General features: G+C 38.4%; 1 protein-coding gene across 10 annotated transcripts in view; it reads right to left on the bottom strand.

The window, feature by feature from the left end:
• RAPH1 (Ras association (RalGDS/AF-6) and pleckstrin homology domains 1) overlaps positions 1–13,522 on the bottom strand; it is a 230,140-nt gene that overhangs the window by 26,550 nt on the left and 190,068 nt on the right. For 6 of the 10 annotated variants that reach the window (XM_065069912.1, XM_065069914.1, XM_065069916.1 and 3 more), the window contains 2 exons: positions 9,027–9,074; positions 2,167–2,241 (listed from right to left, as the gene is read on the bottom strand). The exons of 1 other annotated variant lie outside the window; for it this stretch is intronic. In XM_065069912.1, the coding sequence (XP_064925984.1) occupies positions 2,167–2,241; positions 9,027–9,074 (123 nt within the window). The remainder of the gene's footprint in view (positions 1–2,166; positions 2,242–9,026; positions 9,075–13,522) is intronic. 3 more of the 10 variants (XM_021289780.2, XM_065069918.1, XM_065069911.1) reach the window with 1 other exon arrangement.

Raw genomic sequence — 13,522 nt, 5'->3', positions numbered from 1 at the left:
TACACTGCTTTATTATCAACATTCAATAACTTACTTCACTGATAATACTTTCACTTCTGCTTTCAAAGAAAAAGGGTTTCAATGTGTGTGAACAATAATACAAGGAATTACATTTAAAAATTACATTTTAAAAAAGAGAAAATCACAATGAACAGACCATTTTCTGTGCTGAGATCTGCCCTATACTGCAACAGGAACTGTGTGCATGGCTTTAACGCAAAAGGAATCTAGTCCATGACTAGAATTTTTACAATTAGCTATAATACCAGAGGACAAAAGTGGTATTATCATTCCCCCAAAGCGTCTCTAGTCTCAGTATAAGAGGTAAACAGATCAAAGAAGGGGAAGAACACAAGAAACAATAAGACAATAAGAAACAGTTGACACACCAGAGACACCAGCATAGAACTGCAACATGACCATACAGTTGAATGATCTAACACCTTGTGACAATTGCAATGAAAAGCCCCATTTCTTGGGACTGCTTCTCTCACACTGGGGCTTATCTAATGTTACAGCAAGCTGAAGAGATCTTAGCAAAGTGGGCTTTTGTTTCATCATTTAGTAAAGATATTTCTCTCTGCAGGAGGTCAGAAAAGAACCACTAAGTATCCACAGCAGGACTGTGTGCTCAGTAAGCAGAAGGCTCAGCTCTACTGACAGTCCTGACCTGAGCTCAGAAAAATCATAGGGAACACCAGCAAGCGCACCATGAGCACCTGACTCAAAGGGCTACAAAGTCTAATAAGCTGAGAAAAAGATTTATAAATCCAAACATTCAAGTTCAGGAGTCTATTAGAATCACTAATATGAGGTAGCTCATGGTCACGTGGCACAGACAATATTTTGTGCATTGTTTTAAGTTCCATATGCGAACGAACACTCATCCTGTATAAAAATGACCAGAAGGGAGGATATGAAAACACATGGAGATGAAAGAGAGAAAATTATAGTTTCTGTTGTGCCACAGCCGTTGTTAATCTATTTGTGATCAAGCAAGCTGTAGTGGTTTGGTGACTGTTAGCTTTGTTGGGGATGTGGGGGCCAGAAGCTGCCGGACGGAAAAGAGGTATGGACTTTAATTTTAAGCAAAAGAATCACAAGAGCAGAAAATTACTTAGTTTTGGCTGTTTACACTCCTCTAGAAGACAGCCTGAAAATCTGTTGTCAAGATGCATGCTGAGCATTTTGAGAAACATGTTAATGCATTTAAGAAAAAGCAGTAAACTAGTTCTAAACATCTATTGGAAAATACAGACTACTTCAGACCACTTATGCTGGGCAAACATTATCCTTATTGTTTTGCAGTTGCCAAGGTACATTTTGTCACTTCAGGCTTGCCTGAGGTTTCTCCTCTAGAGAAAAATAATCCAAGGAGTGGTTTGCAGGAGGTAGCAGCAGCAGATATATCTGACACCTCAGCTACTGAACATTCAAAGTTTTCTCAACAACATGAAGCTCTGTGTTCTTCATCCCAGCTTGTTTTTTTTCCATCAGAGGTTTATAGATTGCTCCATCCTTCCTACTCTAGCTTCAAAAGGAAATACGTATAGAAAATGTAACTCTTAAACTGAACGGCAACTTGTGTACTTAGTACATTACTGACCTCTTCCCGGTGAAGAGAATGAATTTATAATCAGGATTTGTACATACCGATTATACCGCTGTCTTACTAGGGTATTCTCCCCACATTATATCAAGACAGCATTCAAAATGTTAAAAAAGTTCTCATTATTTACTATAGTTTATCTCCAATACAGCAAGTGAACTTATTTTAAGGATACTACTGCCTTTTAACAGTACTGAATACTCCCACACATAATCCACATCTGTTTGGTTTTTTTTTTTTTTAAACTAGTGAATGGGAACAGAAACAAAAGAACTTCCAAGAGAACTAGCTCAGTGCGTTTCCTTTTCAGCTAAGTCATTTTGCTTGCTGACATGGCTATTAAGTATTTGCCAAGAACTCAAACACTTTGATAAATCTGCAGAAACAAACAATAAAATTCAGCCTTTAAAAGCACCTTGGATAATCAGGTAAATCATGTAAATACATGCACAAGTTCCTGGAAAGGGCAGGGGTGGGAGGGGAGGAGCACAGCACACACCAAAAGCATTCTTTCTACATAGAAATAGTCACATACAGGTGGAAAGAAGAAGCATCACCTTGGTCAGCAAATGAGAAGGCTTTCCTGCAATGTTTCTCAGAAGGAGGGAGGTTTCCCTGTCCAAATAGGAGTGCTTGTGCAGAAAGAGAGAGAAAGAACAAAAGTCAAGAGAAGTCAGCATAGTAATTTTATAGTGTCTTGATTACAGAAGATGGAGTTGAGTTTAAGGAAAAAAACCCCTACGCCATCACTTTATTCCCGCCCCCCCCCCCCCCCCCCCCCCCCCATAAAAATGTGAACATTCCCAAATACTAAGAGCCTAACACACTAACACAAAAGAAGTTGTGCAAATAGAGGACACAATTTTAAGCTTCTCCTGTAAAAAACGTCACACAATAGAATTAAGAAGTTTGCTTACCTGCTAGTCGTTTCTTTTCTGCAAGAGAACTTATTTTAAAAGACATTTAGAACTATAAAACATGCACTTGAAATGCTTTTCAAAATCCTGTCCAGTTTTCTAAAACTGAACATGCTACTTCTGTTACACAAATATAAGCCACTAAAAACTGGTCATCCTGGAGACAAGGAACTGGTTTCATGCTTTCTACACTGGCCGCTGCTTCCCCACAGTTAAAGAAAAAAAACACTACCATAATCCAAACCTGACTACTACTTATTATCATTATTGCTGTTGTTGTTGTTATTATTATTAAAAAAGTACTTAAGTTTCTCTTCTCTTGTACAGTCCAAATTATATCATCCAAGAAGTTAGAAATAATCAATTTCTCTTGGAAATTATGTGATTTCTCTTGGAAGAGAAATTAGCAGAAAGTGCATTTTAATCTGTTTAAACAGATGAAGCAAAATCAGTTAGCAACCAGTAGAGAAAGACTTGTCAAAAGGCAAAAATCAGTTAAGGACAGTTAACAGGGCCATTATAGCATCTGCTATAGAGGAACAATAAAACCATGAGCCCGCAGGAATTTACAGAACAACATAGTAACACAGTCACAAGTCTGCTGAGGAAATTAGGTTAACACTGTGACAATTAACAAGAACAGTAAGTATTAATATATCTCCTGTGTACCACCACTGTACTGCAAATTTTGTTTCATGTGGCTGTGTCTGTCTCAGCCTTATTTGTGTCCGTTGGTCCAATGCTATATAGAACAAGGCACGACACCCGAGCAGCCGACTAGACTCTTGTTTAATAATTAGCAGAATTAACAGAACCCCTGTCTCTTATGCTGGGATGAGTAACTAAGGATCTCTTGCGGGCTTTAAAAGTTACTGGTCAGAAAAGACTTGACACAGCATCAGAATTCAAACTTAGGCTCCAGCCCAAGCTCCACCTGGTGCTTAGCCACTAATACAGACACAGGTTGTGCTATCGACTGAATGAAGGGGTTTTGGCCTGCAGATTAATTACAGTCTATGTCTACATCATATGTTTTAGCAGCACACCAGTGCTGCCTAGTGACAAATTTTTCATGCCTTAAGTACACACCGATGAGCTTTGTGATGCAGGACCACGTATAATTAGAAGGTCTTGTGCACTGTTTATGATCATAGAGAATTCTCAGATGAGACGTTCTGACATACATAATCACATTAGGGGACTGATGAACCAATACATTCTGCTTTTTCTACACACAGAGCATTTCCAGCAACTTCAAAGATACTTAAGAAAGGTTGTTATTTAAAGAACAGTTCATTCATCCAGCCCAAGCAAACCTGAGGCAATGTGAACATTGCTGGTTAATGATCCAGCTTTGCTTAACCTGAAGGCAGACATCCTCTTTTTATGATTCCTGCTAGGTGAATTTTCACTCTGAATTGCATCCTTTCCTACACAGTTGCTCTAACTTCATGCGAAGTCAGTTTAGAATGGTCTCATTACAACATATTACTACAGAACTTCTGGAATAATATGGTTGGTTCAATCCAAAGCAGTGTCAGGATAAAGAGAGGATAGTGAATCTCTTCTTAAAGGAAATACTATTTGTTGGAGACTATTTCTCCTACAGAGAAGCTCAAGGCAGATTGTTTAACCTTATTCCTACCATTTTGGCTGTTGCCATCTTGCACTTAAGTACAGTGGATCTTTTCTCCTCTAAGGAGCTTTTATTCTATCCAGAAGTGGGAATTGCCATATATTTCCTACAAAATAATAAGTACCAGGGACTTCGCTAATACTGCTTTGCAAGCCTGCAGCAAAATATAAAAACAGATGACCACAGGACAGTTATTCCGGAAATCAAGAATGATGGTATTTCATGGGAACAGGTGTTGGCCAGTAAAGTGTGAAATAACAGTGTGATGACAACTACCTCTGTGACTTTGAGATGGACAGACACCTAGAAACAGGAAGGCACCACTTATTGTCAGACACCTTTTGTGCACAGCTCCTTCCCACAACATAACACATTCTGCAGTTCTGGAGAGGTCCAAGAGTTAGAATGAGCAGAAAAAGCAATAGGCATTAGAAGATATTAAGATTTTCTACTACAAGGGGATCTATAAAACCACTCCATCAGTAAAAGAATTTTAGAACAAACACTTATACTTCGATATTTTAAATGATGAACACAGAGGCAGACTCCACTTCAGATTCCCAGTTAATCTAACACCACCAGTGCTCAGGCAGAAGTCAAAATACCATAGCCTGGTGAGCAGGATTCTTAAGAGGCAATAAGAAATTTTTCTCCTTGTCACATCATCAAATCATGTAATTTGTACTTGGACAGAAACTGTTTAAGGGAAGAATCTGCCGATATAAACACATACACTGTGCTACCAGACTTCACAACAGTAACAAGGGACAGGCTGGAGCACTGGCTGTGCTGGAGACTGGACTTCACTAAGTTTGTTTCTCTATGATCTCCAGAAGACACTCTTCCTTCCCTAAAAAAAGCAAGTAAGAAGCCTACCATGAAGTATTGAATATGCTTGCAACTTCTTTTCATGCCAAAATTGCTTCTTTTGGGGAAAATTGTTACATAATACACAAAAGCTATTGGATTATGGTTTAGCGCTCCCTCATAATATGGAACGGACTTTGAACCAAGTTTCAGAAACTCAATTTACTTCAAAAGACCTGCATAGAGGGAAAAAAATAGCCAAAAGAAAACTATAAAAAAATAGGAAAACTATGTTTTTAACTCATTTTATGCGTGAAGTACAAGATGATATTGCAATGATGGTGGTTTGGGACTGTTTTCTACTGTAAGTCCCAGTGGCAGTTATTCCAAGTCATGCTGTAACTATGGACACTAAGAATAATAAATAATCCTCAAAAAATTATATAAAAGATATGCTGATCAAAGCATTAATGTTCTATAATGTAAAATGTATACCTTCTTCAAGGGATGACAAACCAGCTAGCTGTGCACAGAATAAAGTACAGAAACATTCTTACACTAAAAAATGGGCATGATGATCAAAGTATCAGAACTAACAAAAACCAAAAAAATAAGCCTACTAACGTCTCCATAATGAACTTTAGGCTGATATGGATAATCACAACATACAAAACTACATTTGAGCAAAATTAACATTAACGTTTAAAAGTCCGAGGTGCTGTTAGGACAAAAAAAATTAACTAATTTTCTTGTGTCATTCAGCAAACACAGCTAGCTTTGACGTTTATAAAAACATAGAATATAGGCTTCCAAATTACATTTTGGACTTCAAAGGTTGCCTATATCCTTTCTTTGAAGACAGGAATGTAACATCCGTTATCTTCAGGCCTAAATAGCAGAAGTTCATGGAGCAGCTGTTGAATATTGCATTTCAGTGTCTTCAGAGAACTCAACGCATTACTCCTCTTAAATACAAAGTAGCTGCTTATGCCAGAAAGCTTTTTAAATGCTGAAACATTGTCATACCCATCACCAACCTACATCTACAAAACATGTTTGCTGAACATGATAGAACAGAAGGACTACAAGGAAAAAGAAAATACCTTTGAGATTTTGAGAATATAATTGGTTGCACTGTACTGAATGACAAGTAATCCTCTACATGGCCAAAACCTCAAGATTTTCTCTCCTATTATCCTTGTCAGTTCGTTTATGAAAAGTTCAGTGGGTTGACTCATCTAAGTGTTCTGCTCCGGCAGGGGGATTGGACCAGATGATCTTCTGAGGTCCCTTCCAATCCCTAACATTCTGTGATTCTGTGACTTAATTCTTGAGGTTCTGAGGTCTTGGGATGAAAGCCAATTTCAAAAGTGGAAAAAAACAAGCACACCCCCCGACCCCCAAAAAAAGGAAAATAAACCAAAACCAACACCACAAAAAAACCCACAACCAAACAAAACCACCACCAAGATTATTTCTAACACCGAATTACTGAGCAGAATGATTTTTTGCAGACAGTAACTGATGGATGGATTTTAGGTTCTGAAGGAAGCAACTGCAGCAGGCCATCAGTTCACAGGTAAATGCTATCAATATACATATTGCCTCATTTCTTCAATTCTACTTGCACATTTTTGCAAAACCTTGACAATCATGTTAATAACGAACACTGATCCATCTTCTTGTTACACACCTGATTATTGCTTGGTACCGAAGTGAGACAAATTTAGAAAGATTCCATGTCATTGCAATGAAACAGCATTGTATCTAATTCCTGGAATTGTAAGGTAATGGCTCGGAATGGATATATGCAGGGCTTAAAAACAGCACAATACAGTAAGAAAAGTGACAAATATGTTCTCTGCACTGTCAATTTACACATAATGAACAAAACCTGGGTGGGACAAGTAAGATGATGATGACCTGGCAATCTTCTAAGGTATTTTTATTGTTTTAATGTTAAATATGTTAAATAGAAAAACTTCTTTTTGGTTAAATATTGCATTTAGGTTCAAAGCCATCCTTCACTCAAGGCATGTACAACAGAATAACTTACCTCAGTACATTAAAAAGAATTACAAGATACTGAGGACTTGTGTACATAAATATCTTGCCACATTTCTTGCAAAACTCTAAAAATTTATCATTAATACACACATCTAATTAAACCAGCTGGTGGCACTCTTGTGCCACTGTTTTAGATTTAATACAACAGCTGAGAAACATGACAATTTTTTTGTTTAAAGACTCCTTCTGTCCCTTATGAAACACACTGAAATGAAGAAAACTGAGTAAGCGCTATCCAATAGAGAGCTACGTGCTTACAGAACTTTGTTGAAAACAGAACTACTATAGCTTGCATTTCAACTACATCAGTACATTGAATTCTTTAGACTCCAGGTTAAAGAACTAGAATCCACTATATTCGAAAGAGAACTCAAGAATTTAAAGTAGTGTAAGCCTAATTTTTATAATTTTGTCCCAAATGGGAACAAAGATGGGAAATAAGAACTGAAATTTCACTTTGCGGTCTGTCAAGGTTTTAGGCAAGGCAGCAATAAGCTGTGGCAGACACTCCCTGTTATCCCCTCACTTCCCACCACCCCTTTCCTTTAGGTCGGAAAGATGATAGGAAAGATAAGGGGAAAGGAAGAGAGACTTCAAGTTGGAGAGTTTTAAAGGGGTTTTACTAATGCTACTAGTAAATAGAGAATATATATACAAAATATACAAAACCAGTCTCAAGTGCTGGATGCGGAGTCGGCGTCACTGCGCAGCAGCGCTGGGTGTGCGGAGCTGGCGGCTCCAGCAGCTGCAGCTCAGGCCCCCGAAGTCATGGGAGGGACTGCACAGCAAACCAGAACCTGGCTGCAGGATGCAGGGCCTGAGGCCTGGGGATCACAGACAGACAGACAGGGTTCTCTCCAGATGCCGGCCATGGTCAAAGAGAGCTTGACCCTCGTGATCACCCTCTTATATAGGGCGTATGACGATTATGGGATGGAATACTTCCGTTGGTCAGTTCTAGTCACCTGTTGTATCCACCCCTTCTCAAACACACCCCTCTCACAACGGAACGTGGGAAAACTTATCAGTCTTTCTTGGCTACCATAGTAATAAACGTAAACACGAGCTTCTTCAGCGTTCCGTTGGTCTCTTATCAGCACCGAGTACAGCATCCTAGGAAAAATATGCAGGCTAAAACTCAGAAAAGTACAGCCACCTAAAAGAACCGAGCTGAAAGAAAAATCACTAAAAAAGAACCGATCTTGTTTTTAACAACACCAGGACACAATCTCTCTAAGATTATGTGTTCATGTATAAGAGCACATAATATAAAATGCTGAACACCTTAATAAAAAAAACATTTTTTGCTTTCCTTTGCCATGGGGGTTGTTCAGTCTGGAGAAAAGGAGGCTGAGGGGAGACCTTATCACTCTCTACCACTACCTGAAAAGAGGTTGTAGCAAGGTGAGCGTTGGTCTCTTCTCTCAAGGCACAAATGATAGGACAAGAGGAAATGGCCTCAAGATGTACCAGGAGAGGTTTAGATTGGATATCAGGAAAAAATTCTTCACCAAGCACCGGAACAGATGCTTGGTGAAAAACAGGTGCTTGAAGAAAAATTTCTTCATCAAGCACTGGAACAGGTGCCTAGAGGAGTGGTATTTAAAAGACATGTGGTGCTTAGGGACATGGTCTAGTGGTAGACTTAGCAGTGTTAGGTTTATGGTTGGACTTGATGATCTTAAAAGTCTTTTCCAACAAAGTGATTCTATGATACTATTCTATGACTATGACTGCTGAGAGCAATTGTGCTTCAGAAAAAAAAGTGTATCTTAATTAGTCTTGCCCAATTAATAACTAGAAAATAGGCAATGATCAACTTCAAGAAAACTATAAAGCTTGACTGTAAGGATATACGCAGTTACTTTACTGCACTGTTGGGATACTAAAGAGTTAAACTCAAGTCACTAATGTGATTTTTCTGTTGCACGCAAACTGACACATCTATTGACAAAAAATGAAGCCATATAAACATGTAATAATAACTTACAGGAGCCAATTCAGCTGCTTCTTCTGGAAAGTTAAAGGGATGCTTGGACTGATTGATGGCATGTCCCACAGAAACAGTAAAAAACATAGGAAAATGGGGAGGGGAAGGACGCAAAAGGGGAAGAGGGGAAGAGAGGGGAAAAAAGAAAGGTTTCATTATCACTCAAAAGAGGAAAGAAAGAAGCAGTGATGACAAGTGACTTAAGCAAAGGAAATAAAAATAGATTAAGAAGCTGCAATGTCCCTCATTCAAATTTCTTATGGACAAAATGATCAATTATTTGAAGACAAAAGGAGATTCAGGCTCTCTCCTATGGTAAGGGAGGAGGAAATAGGATACAAGTATCTTTTAAACCACAGAGAGAGGAGAAAGAGTCAATGTCAGATTAAAGCACTTCAGTGAAGCATCTGCAAGCACACACAATACATGTTTTCTACCTTTGTTGAAACAAATCAGAACATAAACACAGGTAACATCCTATTTGCACACCCACTTATTCACTAAGCCAACAACTGAGACTTAAATTCTCTAAACACTACAAACAAAAAAAAAAACATGGTAATTTTATACAAGCTTATATGCTTCCCATGTAAATTCCTCCATACCAGTAAATAACATAAAGTGCTCTGGTCACAATTACTAAGTACGTATAAGAAGAATGTCCATTTAGTAGAGATTTATCTTATTTCCAGTTGGTCATATTATTTTAAATCTCTGAGTATCCTTATACTGTAATTCATTTCAAAATAAGTGAAGAGGAAGTACTTCTGTATTTCCATAATCTTCAGTAAGGGAAGGAAAAAACCAGAACAAAACCAACAACAACAAACGTAAAACACCAAAGTTGTGTCTCAGAACACAGCATTCATGGGAGTGACAAACTTATTAGTGTGAAGCTGTTAAGAGATCAAAAACAGAATATTACGCTACTAAAAAGTAGAGGCCCTAAGATTTCCAGTGCGTCATCCAATACCTGCTTCTCTTCTGTCAAAGGTACAGAATTATTTGTTTCAGGCATGTTAATTTTGATAAGGGGGTTACACAGTTAAGGTTTGACAGATGTAAAAGATCTTACAGTTTATTCAAAACCTCAGGAAAATAGACACTTAGAAACTGAAGCAGCAGTATTAGATAACAGAGCTGCCTGATACTTCAGCATACAAGATGTGGTTTCAATTGCTTATAAAAAATTTTTCCAAGCTCTAACCACTAAGACAGGAATTTTCCATGATGGGCAACTGTTATAGGATGATTACTAGTCATTTGCATTAGACAAAGTATTTCCTGGGGAGGAAAGGGAGGTGCATTTCATTTGAAATACACTTTTTTAAAGATCTCTGTACATCTGACCATGAAACTGATTATTGTCAGGGGCATCCTCGAAGACTGGCTTTGTGCTTTCCCATGGGAAGTTACCCAAATTCATCTACGCATAAGCCTTCAGAATTAAAATTGCAGTCCATGAAGTCTCAGTGAAGTCTGAAGCACCACAATTAAAAATACCTCAAGGATACATCCTCTCACAGAGCAATGCCCACACCTTCAACTGGACTCTACACGACTAACTCTGAAGAAAAGATGGGCCAAGTTTGAGAATGGTTGGGTCCATGGTGAAGCAGTGTAACAGCCTTCTTGAAATTGCAACACTTGGCTGCTGCAGAACACACTGGAGCCCAACACAGGAAGTGAGGACCTGGAGCTATTTGCCTGTGCTCCCAAGCGGCAAACCCTCCTCCTGGAACTCGTGCAGCTCCATTTCACTGCAGACAACTGGAATTCCCTAACTTTAAGTGTTCAACTTTGCATCTCTCTCTTTTTTTTTAAGCAAACAAACAGTAAAATAATGAGGACTTGTATATATATAAATTTACAGCAAGTATTTCTTAACTACAAGGGGGTCCTTATAACTTCACGCCAGTTCTGGCAGTTAGTCAAAACCTACTGGAGTTGCAATTTAAGAAAAACAACTGTGGACATTTCAAGGTAAGAAACTTCTGCACTATTTGCCAGTCCATGCACCTCCCAGGTCAGTCTATGATGTCGAACATGAGTTCCTTGGGACACAGCAGGACAGAAAGGATTGCAAAAGCCAGCAAACACTTCAGTTCAAGCTAAGTTTCACTACTGGTTTTAAGAAAGGTAAGACTAAAGAGCCACAAAAAAGAGGCAGTCCTCACCTCCCCCCAACCATGGGCTCTCACATCACTTTTGTGTGGACAGCAGTGATTTTGACCATGTGGTCCAGTGGATCAATGATCAACTAATTCAGAAGGATTACTTTTCACGGAGACCACCAGCTGATCCAAATCACTGGGCAGCTGCACAAACACTAGTGCCAGCACAAGATGGTGCCAGACTGCCCAATTCAGCAGTAGCATGGACCTAAATTAGCATAAACCAAACAAAGTTTGTCTGCAGGGAGGAGGTAATCAAGCAGTGGCATTTTCCCAAAAGAAAAACAACACATAACAGGAAAAAGTAAATAAGATAGAGTTAATTTCACAGAAAATCAGATCACATCTGATCTGTCCAAAACCAGAGGCATTAAGTGGAAGACTAAAAAAAAGACAGAAAAAACCACCCACACTTTATTAAGACTAATTCATGCATAATTGCATTAGTTGGAATATCAGATACTTCATCCTGTGAAGGGCTTTACCTGTAGCACAGAAAATAGGTATCTTAGCTGCTTTGATGCCTCAAAGAATAAAAGCGCATGTAGCTTTAACTGGTTTTGTTTGAATCTGCTGCTTATATGTCTGTTGAACTCTGAATCAGTGCTAAAAAAATGATTGTAGACATCACATTATCCAAAGATCAATCACTACAAGAGAATGAGTATACACAGCTGGGGAGCTAAAAGTCACGAATCTACACTATTGGTTAAAAGCAGATAAGCCATATGAAAAAAATTAAACCTGCATTCATAAAGCAAACCACTGATGTGGCTGGTCTAAAATCTTGAATAACTTTTACAAACAAGATACTAGTAAATGTCCAACACAGGAAACTGTAACCAAGGCTGTAAATTTGGTTAAATAAAAATGAAGAATTTTCTCTGCATTTGCAGACAACATTTATTTTACAATAACAACCTAAACACTAACTGGCATGCACAACACTGACACTGTTACAAGGCCAGTTCTCAGTTGTTTCTTCAGAACATTAAGTCCTATTTTTGGGGTTCAGACTCCTCTACAAACCTCACAAACCAGTTTTCATCCTATAGGTTGGAAGTATACATAACTGAAGAAAACTGCATAAGTTCTTTTCTCATTTCAAGAGTTTAATGTTCCACAATCAGCTGCTGTGTTCTTAATTTTTGTCATCTGTTCCAAATTGAATTTTTGGCAACCTGAAGGACAAACAAGTAATCTGTTGCTAATTTCCTACAGATGTAGTATTTCTCTTCCCTAATCTAATTAGATGTTGCAGAAAACCAAGAGAAATTCCTTTACTTTTTAAGTGGACTGGTGTATCTACAAAAAATTTGCCTGTTTTAAAAGCTCCATTAATCACAATGTGTAGAATGATATCTTCACTGGAAACTGCAACCAAAACATGCAACTCCCTGCAGTGCTTCTGACAAAATTCGGTATCATCATAAGGCAAGAACTCTCATTTCTCAACTCAGTTCTAGTGGCTTGGTCCAAGATTGATTCTTCCGAGAGCTATGTTGCCTAGATTTACTTGGTCATTGATCTATGGTATTTTTCCCCTTGTAGATGATTCTAGTAAGAGTTCCAACTTTTGAGCAACCTTTTTCATAGCTTGCCTGTTTTAATGATATAATTTTTTCTCAGTAAATCTATCATAAACACAAGTATTTTTCTAAAGTGCTGTGGAACCATCATGAAACAGTGAGATTTATCTTTACATGTGGTTATTTAGACAGCATCCAATTCAAACTGGCTTCTCCAACTGATGAAATCTGTGATACTGACTTCTCTAATCAACACATGTAAAGAGGCAGGAGGGGAAGCTAAAAGGATTTAAAAGGTCACTGGACTTCAGAGAGCTTCCATCAGCACCAGCAGCTGTTCTACTGTTAGCATTACTAATTATACAGCACATGTACATGCACACACAGCAGACTAACCATTTTCAGAGGATACCAGCTCATCTGACTGCCACCAGCTCATATTCTGTTCTCACAACAACCAAGAGTCTACTGCAACTGGAAAGTGAAGGCTGATGAACCTTGAACTGTGTGCCTACATCTTAAAAAGTCACAACCGCTGGACAACAGAAACAATCAAGTGTTTGGTATCTCCAGAAGAACACGATGGGAAAAAAAAGCACAAGTACACTGCAGGAAAATTCTAAGTGATACAGTACAACTTTGTTGGAGACAGTCATGCATCACACTGCCCATTTTCCTGTTCCTTCCAGGGAGGAAACTTAAGCTTACTCATCAGTGTGAGACAATGCTGACAGACAAACCCAGAGATAAATACATTTGTACATGTTTTATGGTTCATGCTAGACTTTAATTA

This window comes from Columba livia, chromosome 7, assembly GCF_036013475.1.
Source record: "Columba livia isolate bColLiv1 breed racing homer chromosome 7, bColLiv1.pat.W.v2, whole genome shotgun sequence".
Taxonomy (NCBI): Eukaryota; Metazoa; Chordata; class Aves; order Columbiformes; family Columbidae; genus Columba; species Columba livia.
The sequence above is the reverse complement of the archived record's forward strand: the minus strand, read 5'-3'. Positions and strand labels throughout refer to the sequence as shown.